Source organism: Melampsora larici-populina (genome assembly GCF_000204055.1).
Source record: "Melampsora larici-populina 98AG31 unplaced genomic scaffold MELLAscaffold_99, whole genome shotgun sequence".
Classification (NCBI taxonomy): domain Eukaryota; kingdom Fungi; phylum Basidiomycota; class Pucciniomycetes; order Pucciniales; family Melampsoraceae; genus Melampsora; species Melampsora laricis-populina.
The window spans coordinates 64,755-76,307 of NW_006768863.1; the positions used below are offsets into that span (position 1 = coordinate 64,755).

General features: G+C 43.2%; 2 protein-coding genes across 2 annotated transcripts; both read left to right on the plus strand.

Moving 5' to 3' along the window:
• Positions 1 to 824: 824 nt before the first annotated feature.
• MELLADRAFT_23783 (family 1 glycosyltransferase) lies at positions 825 to 7,010 on the plus strand (the record flags this gene model as incomplete). The annotated part of the gene is made up of 8 exons (XM_007418632.1): positions 825 to 1,089; positions 1,174 to 1,214; positions 5,489 to 5,712; positions 5,807 to 6,134; positions 6,213 to 6,472; positions 6,534 to 6,592; positions 6,746 to 6,888; positions 6,972 to 7,010. Coding segments are annotated over 8 exons (1,359 nt in total), but the record flags the coding sequence as incomplete, so codon positions are not given.
• Positions 7,011 to 9,213: 2,203 nt separating this feature from the next.
• Positions 9,214 to 11,279, plus strand: MELLADRAFT_41066 (uncharacterized protein; the record flags this gene model as incomplete). The annotated part of the gene is made up of 10 exons (XM_007418633.1): positions 9,214 to 9,280; positions 9,363 to 9,509; positions 9,602 to 9,789; positions 9,872 to 10,092; positions 10,168 to 10,276; positions 10,351 to 10,439; positions 10,505 to 10,826; positions 10,912 to 10,962; positions 11,044 to 11,165; positions 11,234 to 11,279. Coding segments are annotated over 10 exons (1,362 nt in total), but the record flags the coding sequence as incomplete, so codon positions are not given.
• Between the last annotated feature and the right edge of the window lie 274 nt (positions 11,280 to 11,553).

Below are 11,553 nucleotides of genomic sequence, written 5' to 3' on the forward strand. Positions count from 1 at the left end.
CATTGCAACTCCCTTCAATTGGCTATGACATTTGATTATGAGATGGTGGAAACATCGTATTTTTGTCAGATGTATGAGCTCATGCCCTGACGACTGTGTATTCGAGATCTTTGATCCGAGAGCACTTCAGATGTTGCCCCACAATCTATCCTCATTGGCAGTGATGATGTATAGCCATGATAGGGGGTATTTCCAAATCATTTACTTGGATTCTGTTGGGTCAACTTTTGATTGAGAATCTGGTCTTAAGGGTAGGCTCTCTTTCAAAAGCTCCCTACTCACAGCCTTATCCACCGTGGTCATGTCTCTGGAGAAATTACTTCGATCAAACTGCGGTGATGAGTGACCAAGATGACGGTACGGCTTCGATTGGAGTGTATGCAGTCCGTCTGTGCGGTGCTGCGAATTTGGACTTCAGATAGAGCAAGATGTTTAGTCACAACAAAACCTCAAACTGTGCGCAGAGGATGCCCTTGGCGTAACTCGTCTGATAGGAACCGGAGCAGTGCTCCAATGAGTTCATCACGCAGCGAAGTTCGTATTCGTCTCGCAACATGAGACTGTGTATGACGGCCTCGTCGAATAAATCACACTCGAAAACTTCATGATTCATAGAAAACCGGTATGAACCAAAGCTTCATTCTCAACTTCCATTCACGATGCCAAGATCATCACTTTCCCTCATTATGTCACCCACATTCTGTGCGACCATCATTCTTTTACTCCTCTACAACACTCATTCAACACCCATATCTTTAAGTTTCGGCCTTCAGGTGGTCAAACCTCTCCTGGAATCACAACCGCTCCTAGGATCACATGCTGCTTCTGCTTCCCAAGATACTTTGAATCTGGGTCACCAACTCTCGAATATCAAGCCTTCAGGCCCGCTGAAAGTAACATGTTTGACAATTGGCTCCAGGGGAGACGTACAGCCTTACATAGCTTTGTGCAAAGGTCTACAAAGAGCAGGACATGTATGCACCATCGCAACTCACCCAGAATTCAAGCAGTGGATTGAAGCTTATGGCATTAAGTTTGCCAGCATTGGAGGAAATCCAAAGGAACTGATGAAGCATTGTGTAGAACATGGTAAGGAATATTCAAAGAAATTCTTCTCTATATGATGGTCAGCTGCTGCGAGCCAGAGAAGCTGAAAACATCTCCGGGGTACAGGAATACTTTCATTCTCGTTTTGGCGGCAAGGGTATTCAAAAGTATGTACATCATGATAAATTTTTCGAATGCATAATAGTTTAGGATTGAATAAGTTGTTTTGCATTATCTAGTTTAGTAATTGGTATAAAAACCTGCTTGACAGCTCTTATAAAGCTTGCAGTGACGCAGATCTATTGATCGAAAGTCCAAGCGCAATGGTGGGAACGCATATTGCAGAGTCATTGAAGATACCCTATTTCCGGGCTTTCACAATGCCTTGGACACAGACATACAGATATCCTCATGCATTTGCACCACAAGCATGGGGCTGGGTACCTGGCTTTAACTCGTGGAGGTGTGTTTCTGAACCTCGATGACAAGAAGCCTACAAAGTAAATTGATCATGGATTTATCAACATATCAAATGCTTATAGTTACAGGATCTTCGACTTTGCGGTCTGGCTTGGGATCTCTAAACATGTAAATTCTTGGAGAAAAGCTCAAGACTTGGAGAGGATAGGATACTCGTCCCTCAGAAAACGTAAATATCCATTCTTGTATAACTTCAGTCCAGAAATTGTTCCAAAAGCCAAGGATTGGGGTAAACAGGTGACTGTAACGGGGTATTGGGTTTTGCATGATAAACCTACTGTTTCGGGAAAACTTCCGACTGAGGCTGAGATACCAGAAGGGTTAGACGAGTTTATCAAAAATGCTAGAGCGGAAGGCAAGAAGATTGCTTACATTGGATTTGGATCAGTGCGTAGGGAATATTCAGGGAGAAGAGTGATTTTCAACAAGGGAAACTAATCTTTGAAACTTTCTCAAATCATAGGTTGTAGTACCAGATGCGAAAAAAATGACCAAGACCATATCTGATGGTGTGAAGGATGCAGATGTTTATGCTGTCCTGTCGGGAGGATGGTCAGATCGAGCTTTTGAGTCAGCCGAAGCGGCTGAAGCAGCAATGGAAGAGCAGAAAAAACTTCTTGGCAAGAATATCTTCTATGTCAAATCAGTCCCACACGATTGGCTTTTCCCCAGAATTGATGCAGCAGTCCATCATGGAGGGGCAGGATCAACTGGGGCTAGCATGTCCGGTAATTCTTCTCTACTTCCAATGACTTACGTGTTTGGTTCTATTGACACAACTGCTTTGCTTTATGAAATAGCGGGTATTCCCACAATCATAAAACCTTTTTTTGGTGAGATATTTACATCCAGTTTCTTGTTCTGCAGTGAGGTGTGTGCTGATTATTCTGGATTATACACTGCGTATCAGGTGATCAAAACTTTTGTGAGTTTATGATCTGTTCAGCTTATGCTAAAAGCTATCTTGAGATTGACAAACTGAAATGAACAAAAAACAGGGGCAGCAAGGGTAGAGGCACTTGGTGTTGGAACACATCTCAAGACGCTGAAAGCAAAGCCATTATCAAAGGCACTCAAGGACGCCACTAGAAACCACAAAAAAATTGAAAAGGCCAAAGCAATTGGTGCAAAATTGAGAAAAGTGAGCTTGACCAAAACTAGGATATTATGTTGTACCACTTGTAGAAGTGTTTTAATTTAATTTACCTTTTTCTTTAGGAGGATGGAGTTGGAAATGCCATTAAAGCCATCAATGCCGTAAGTTTTTGAGAACAATCCAAGTTCAATAATCTATTCCACTTTCCATTCTTTTCATTTTGAAGTCAAGCTTATTGTTTTCTTGAATAGCATATCGATGAATCCAGGAGAATCAGTGAACAAAACTCACATCCACCAAGATGGTCAAAAAAAGGAATCCCCCGAATCATTAAAAAGACTGGAAAATTGGCACATACCATCTTTATTTATCCCTTTTCTTGGCTTTATCTCCATGCTAAAGTTCTGGTCAAGCCTCATGTTCCATGAAGATGTTTTCAGTATAAGTGCTTTGTATTGATATATCCTTTGTTTTGTTTGTGACCATATGTTTTGTGATTTTTAAATTTAACCAATTGTGTGAGGACATTCATAAGTATAATCAATTTGAAATATTTATACCATATTTTTCTGAGTATTGCAGGCAGCAATTGGTGCTATTACTTCAATATGTTCTCTGAATCTTCATGTGGACCCATCACATACCCTGTGAATGATGTCATAGTTCACAAGTTCTTTTAGTTCTTGTCAATAAGCTTTTAGTGTTTGTCGATAATGTTCCACTATTGCGGCTAGCTGGGATATACATTTATCTACGCTTTGTTTTGAATTCCAATCCTCCTATTTCTTTTCAGGGGAAATCCTGACATGCATAATCGTCGCTGATAGTTTCCACAGGGTTTCTTGGAGATATGGATTCTTACAAGTTGAATCTAGGTGTGACTTGGATCAGGACTCTGTGAAATTTTCATCTTCTCTCTTAGAGATGTGCCCTACCTTTACGGGCGTGAACATATTGAATGGTAACTTATTCTTCTCATCATCATCCATGCTGAAATCCTTCCCTGCACCATCCAGTTTCTCTCCATGTATAGTCATTGCCAGCAAGCTTCTTTTCATTTCAGACGGGTATCAATCAACACCCAAAACTCTTAAACTTACTCAGATTTCAAGTTTTTGAGGAGCCTAGGGTACTATTGGGGCCCTCGCATCGACAGCATTCTAAAACTAGCCTTTTAGAAACATTGGACGATTGTTTCCTCTCCAATTTGAGTGCTTTGATTTTGAATTTTTTCATTATCGAGTACATATGGGCCTCTATAGAAATTAAAAGAGGCTTGATGACAACGACTATACCATCTTGTATTTTGAGGTTCTCTTCCCGATATAAAATGCGAGGAAGTGCAGGTTTTGGAAAAGTTTGTCAGTAGATGTCTGCTTTAGCTGCTTCATTTAAACATATATATGTACCCAGAGTGTCCCAATTTTTATCCAGTGTCAACTATTAGAGTCCAGCCGACCGGATGCAGCAAGTTGCAACGCAGCTCAAGCTCGTGCACATTTCGATGTCTACAACCGTTTTTTCTGAGACTCCGTACACCTCTCCGCCTTTCCACCCTTACGGACTGGGCTGAATGAAGGCTACGTCGCAAGCCCGGTTTGAGAGGTGTCCAATGGGGTGTGGGGTGTGGGGTGCGTGATGATTAGTCAGAAGTGGTACATACATATGGGCGGATAATCAGAACAAGAGTTTGACGACATATGTGCAAGATCAATCAGTTTCGTGTCAAAGGTTTCATCGTTGATACCCGTGAATAGAATGATTCCCCATCCAGTCACTTTGTTTCACTGATCAAGACATATCAAGAGTTCGTGTTCAGAACCTTTAAGATCATAGCTATACACTTCCTGAGATTCGTATGGGTGCCTTCGGAAATATGTATAGGTTGACCTGCTCTTAGCGGAACATCAGATCGCTATACGAAAGGCCCCACTTGACGTCCAGACCTTCCTCTAACGCACCCCTTGGCAACTGGAAGATGTCTTTCATTTCGACATGACCAACACATCCAAAGCAGTCGCCCAACCACCTTCCCAATAACCGCTTAGGAATCGAGCTTGGCCAGATAACCCAAGGCTTCGAATTCAACACTTCGCAAGACTCTCGGATCGTACAAGTCAAGAACAATTCTCAAACGGCCGCACCAGCTGATGCATAAATCCCCCATCATTCTGGCTTATCAACACGAGTGATTGCAATATACGATCGAATCAAACACGTTGTGGCTCGACTTCATGAGCTTGTGGCAACAAAACAAGGCACACTTGAATGACAAACATGCGGACCCTAATCGATCTCTTTCGCCTCGCTTTGCTGTCTCAATATCTCATCTTCACTCCTTCACTATTTATTTTGCTCGACTTAATTCCTTCAACTCGATGTCTCCCCCTCATCCCGGATCTCGCCACACCCTTCGTCGGGCTGAAGGATTCTATCAGCGCAGTCAAGGCGACTAGACTTGAATCGCCCGGCCCTCTGAAAATTACATGTCTGACGATTGGATCCAGGGGAGACGTGGAGCCATATATTGCGCTCTGCCGTGGTCTCATCAAAGAAGGCCATGTCTGTACCATTGGAACTCATCCCGAATTTGAAGGCATGATCAGAAGTCATGGTATCGAATTTAAAAGCATTGGTGGAAACCCCGCAGCATTGATGAAACACGTAGTTGAACATGGTTGGTGGATTCATGTTGAAGAGCAATGCTGAGCCTATCACCGAGACTAACACTGCGGCTGGAATCCACTTTGTAGGAATCTTTTCGCCATCATTTTGGACCAAAGGCTACTCTCAAGTAAGAATCCTATACTAGATTCAACTGGATCTCTTATTTACCATGCCTTTGAATCATTTGCCTTCATCTAGTTTAGTGGATGGCTGAAAGAACTGCTCCACAACTCCGGCGAGGTGGCTCGCGGAAGCGACCTTCTGATCGAGAGTCCCACCACCATGGTGGGTGCGCATATAGCAGAAAGTCTGCAGATACCATATTACAGAGCATTCACTATGCCATGGACCAGTACCAGCGAATACCCTCATGCGTTTGCTGTACCTAGCCAAGCTCGGGGAGCTATGTATAACCGAATGAGGTCCGCCCGTCCTCTTTTTGTTTAGCCAATTGGACTTGAATTGCTGATCACTTGTACTAAATCTCTTGCCCACCTCTTCTACTCTGTACTTCAGCTATACACTTTTTGATCGATTGATATGGGCGGGGACTTCCAGATTCATCAACCATTGGAGAAAACAAGATCTTGGATTGGGACCTATATCTTACAACGCTCTCAAAGCTCGAGAACATCCTTTTCTATACAACTTCAGTGAAAAAGTAGTTACGAGACCCCACGATTGGAAAGAATGGGTCCATTTGACTGGGTATTGGGTGCTGAATGATTCACCCAAAGATGTTGAACACATACCCATAGAAGCCCAACTGCCGCATGGCTTAGAATCCTTCATCAAGACATCCAGGGAGGATGAGAAGAAGGTAGTCTATATTGGGTTTGGTTCGGTAAGCGTTCTGACCGAATTGGCTCTCAATAGGCATGTGACTTATTTTCTTCACTTGGGCTTACTTTTCCAAAAAAAGGTCATCGTACCCGACCCGGAAGAGATGACGCGGATGATCGCAGAAGCAGTCAAGGGTGCAGACGTCCATGCTGTTGTGTCTGGGGGATGGTCCGCAAAAGATTCAAAAGTTGGAGCTGTGGGAATGAAAGAACAGTTGAAGGAATTCTCGGACAGAATTTTCTATGTTGACTCTGTTCCTCATCGATGGTTGTTCAATCAAATCGACGCAGCGGTTCACCACGGAGGTGCCGGTTCGACCGGTGCTAGCTTGAGAGGTGCGTATCTCAAACTTGATTGTGGTGCATGGCAGGATGACTGTTGACATGTTTGTGATCATCAGCCGGGAAACCACCATTATTCGACCATTTTTTGGTAAGTTCGACTACTTTCGCAATTTTCGTCACCGTAAAGTCTAACCAAAGATGGGATGGGTTCTCTCTCTATCGAAACACAGGCGACCAGAAATTTTGTACGTTGCACAAATGTCCTTGAGAAACAAAATTCTTCAGATTCACTAATGCATAGGCCTCATGAAATTGCAACCTCCACCAGGGGCTCAAAGGGTCGAGGAATTGGGTGTGGGAACAAATTTACACGATTTCAATGCAGAGAATCTGAAGGAAGCGCTAAAACGTGCGACCACTGATGAAGCTCAGATCACAAAAGCAGCTGAATTGGGTGTTCAACTACGTAGCGTAAGTCACACTGACTTCAGACGGTCTCTCAAGGAATCAGACAATGAACCTCGATTATTCACACCTGTTTTTGTTTCCCTCAGGAGAACGGAGTGAACAATGCAATTCAGACTATCTATAGAGTAAGCTACTTCTTTTATCGGACTACGTAACCCTTCACAATCAAGTTTCGATGCCTAATGATGGCTTATGTCCAGGAACTCGATTATGCCAAATCATTGGCGGCAAAATACTCGAAGGAAACACATCCGGACCAAGAATTGGCTGTTTCTGAACATCAAGAAGACTCGATCCACAAATATCTCGCACCTCTGGTTCTGGTCCCCAGCTACACGGCTTTTGTCGCATATGCCCTCGCCACCCATCCACTTTCGAATTGACGCTGATAGGTCATAAAAGAGCGAGTAGATCTGTCTTTCTGGTCTCACCTATCCCGTCTCCAGCAACCGGTGTGCTTTTGCAAGCTGTGATCCTACCTTCATTCTCACTTATTACTATCCCCATCAGACATTCCATCAATTATCGAACAAAAAAACACAATCATGAGATGACAGTAAAATTCCTGATAGGATTCCTTCTCTTCTCTTGTGTCACGCGGACTCAAATTATGCATATATCTATTCTTACTTAGAGGTTATCACATCACTCATTCTTTAGATCCTTACCACTCCTTTATTCACTCTATGAATTTCACTCTTTTATATCAATTAGACTCACATAATGTAGATGTTGAAAATGCAGATGTAAATTATGATATTCATTCATTCAAATTGCGGATCTTGTTCACGAATCCTTACGTCTTCCCGGCACAAGTCTTGAGAGATATCTTACAGATGTTTTCTCGTAAGATGCGATAAATGCAGGCAAGTACACACTTGAGTGCTTGTTGGCATTAGTGATGAAACATTCGGTGTATCTGGTGGTACCTCAGCAGCAAGTTTGTAACACTAATTTTATTGCAAGACTAAATCAGTATCAAATATCGACTTCTCATGTTCAATTCTTGCTCAAAGAAACCCAAAACCAACCTCGACACATCAGACCCATCCAGACTCCAGATATTTAAGAACACTGGTTGTCAAAACCAAGGCTGACATCATCTCAACATGTTTCCTGTGGTAAGTATGACCAGAGCATATTATACAAAACTGCGGTCCTCAGATGTCAGCATATTCCAGAGTCTTTGGCCTTGCATGCGTATCTCTGGATTAGTGTCATGCTATAAAAAATCTTGACCAACGCCTTGGTGACTCAAGAAGAAAGCCTTTGCGTTTCCTTGAAGCTAGTTTTCTCACACATACTTCCTGTCGAAGAGGGGATGGAGTTTGTCATCTGGCACACGTTGCAAACGAGTCATGATATAATCATGTATCCGCCCGCGACTTGTGTTGTGTTGAGGATGAAGTGGTGAATGATGATGGAGTTGTGTTAAGTTGAGGATAAAGTTTGATGCGGTATATCCTTTTAAGTTGAACGTAACCCTAGTGTGGGGGATTACAACTGACTGCTCACTTTCACTTTCCTGATTTCGTCTACTTCGATCATTCAACTATTGGTCGACCAACCACTCATCGTATCTAGACGCAATGTCTGACTCAATCAAAATGAACAATCCATCGAGGTCATCTAAGCCTAATCCTATCTTACAATTTCAACAAGAAATTCGAGCTCAAGCACCTATCTCAATTTCTAAAGCAATGGCACAAGTCTCTTTAAACTCCTCACAGAGCCTACAAGATACCGAGGAAATCGAGACAGGGGACCTCAAAGTCTGTACATATATCTATGCCGTCCAATAGACTGTGGCACTGAAATAAATTTTGGGCTTTACACATTTCAAATCATCATGATCGACTCATCACGGTAGACACGATTACTTCGAGGATCGTCTAGCCTGATCGACTCGCTGGTCAATGTTCTGGATCGAAACCTCGAGTATAACAGAGAATGCATGCTATACTTTGGCCCTCATAATCTTTGCACTACGTCTCTTTCGAGCATATTTCAATCTGAGCATGAATCCGAGTCCGAAGTTCCCTCAAACCTTAGCTTAGATCACGACGAGAAGGCCCGTTTGATGGAAGTTTTGGAAGATGTTTGTAGTCATATTGGAGCACAGAAATCGATCGTATGGGACTGTTTCGACAAAGATGGTAGGATGTTGGAAACTAAAACTGAGGTACCCGGCCCAAGTGCTAACGAAGAGGCCTTGGCCGCAAGGTGGAATTCCCGTTCTCTGCGGATGTACGTCTAATCTGCTGGCTTTTGATTATCTCTGCTTGTCAATGTTGATCAACTCAACTACGTGTCGTTCACTTATGAAGCGTGATTCGACGGGTCGCGCTGCATGCTCACGATCTGATCGAATTGCGGGTCGCCTGCGTTGGGAATGGTGAACACAAAGCACTCTTCTGATCAATTGAAATGAAATATCAAACTGACATCATTATGTCTCGTGCGCATTGTGACGGCAGTCGATTCAGGAAAAAGCACCACCCTCGGTGTTCTGACTAAAGGTCGTTTAGACGACGGAAGAGGCAAGGCTCGAGTGTCGCTCTTTCGTCACAAGCACGAGCTGGAATCAGGCCGAACCTCGTCCGTAGGAATGGAGATCATGGGATGTAAGATAACCGCGCAAGCCGGTGTGGCCTTTTCTCAAGCCGAATTTCATAGGTATCTGATCTCAACACCGGTTGCTTTTTTCCACTGATAGTTGACGCGAAAGGTGAAGAAGTGCTTCCTGAGGGAGCAATGGCTGCGCTAGCAGACAGGACCGCTGCTACCAACAACGCACATCCTGTAGGGTTGAGGAAGCAGCAACTCAGCTGGGATGAAATCTGCCGGCGAGCTGCGAAAGTGGTCAGCTTCATTGACCTTGCTGGTCATGAACGGTATCTTAAAGTGAGTGATTCGAAACCTTGATTATGATTTTGGTACTGTGTTAGATTAAATAACGTGAAATTGCTCTGTCTGACCGCCAAAGACTACAATATTTGGACTGACAGGATGTGCCCCAGATTTTGTCCTCTTGATCATTGGTGCGAATGCTGGATTGATCGGAATGTCTAAAGAACATCTCTCAGTAGCCCTAGCCCTTTCTGTGCCAGTAGTAGCGATTGTGACAAAAGTCGATATGACGCCTGCCAATGTATTGGACCAGACGCTCAAGCAGCTAGTCAAGATCCTCAAGAGCCCTGGCTGCAGGTGAATTTCTTTTCTTGATATCGCAACCCAAATCCTTACGTATCATTATGATGACGAAACAAACTCGATGATCAGAAAAGTCCCAGTGTTTGTTAAAAATGATGGGATGGCATGTGAGGTATCTCAACGATTCATTCAAGAGAGGGTATGTCCTATCTTCATGATCAGCAATGTAACAGGAGAGGTGAGTTATCCATCTACATAATCTCTATATTCCGTGATGTTCAAATAACAAGTACTTCCCTTGATCACCGTCAGGGCTTAGGTCCGCTAAAATCATTTCTCAACACGCTTCCATCAGGCGTGGAAGGACAATATCCTATTCATGAGTCGCTAGAGTTTTCCATGTATGTGATCTGGCAATTTCCTTTTTCCCGAACCGACATGAAGGTTGACAAAGCCCTCTTGGTAGATCTGATGTCTTCTCAGTTCCATTCGTGGGTACCGTGGTATCAGGTGTGATACTGTCGGGCAAGATGGCAGTTGGAGATGAAGTACTTCTAGGTCCAGATTCTTTAGGACACTTCGCCTTGACCACGATCAAATCCATGCAACGGAAGCGAGTGAATGTTGAACACGCCATTGCAGGACAGAGTGTAAGCATAAGCCTCAAACGGATTAAGCGAAGTGGAGTACGCAAGGGAATGGTTATTTTAAGCAAGACGCTTGAACCTCCTCCACGAGCAGTGAAGAAGTTTGAGGGCCAGATATTGATCTTATATCACAACAGCACGGTTCGTAGCTCACTCGTATCTTTCTTTGCCTTCAAGTACATCATGATGGCGTGTGACCCATAGGATCCTCTTATGTTCCCTACAGATTCAGCCAAACTATCAAGCTATGCTACACGTTGGTAGCGTCAGACAGACAGTAAGTCTTGTCCGGCTTCTCATACATCATCTTTCCGCATCTATCAACTTTGATGATGAATGATTGACAATTGCTACTCAGGTAAGAATCCTTGACATCGAAAAGAGTAAGGTCTTAAGAACTGGTGACCGGGCTCAAGTCAGTTTTGAATTCATGAACAATCCCGAGTTTGTGAAGAAAGGACAAAAACTTTTGTTTCGCGAGTTGAGTGAACCTAAAGCTTTTTGGGATTGGAGTTTCTATCTTTTAACTTGTTTTTCTACTCACGTAGGGGTAAGACTAAAGCCTTAGGTGTGATCACGAGCGTTTCTGGTTGATACTGAGCTTCTCTGGACTATTGGTGGAATATATGGTTGGACAAGGCTATGTTAGTGGTGTGATGAAGTTTCGTACCTTGTGTGGCTCTGTTGTCTTTTTTTGGTCAAGTGACCATGCAAGTCAAGAAGACAAAAAAGGATGTAATTTGTATTCTCGAGTCCAAGTTGATGTGAAATATTATGTTGTATGTTGATAGTCTATCCAAAAGTTCAAAGCATGTTATTTATATGGAAAGCATGATGTATTGACCCATCATCTTTGACCTTGATACTC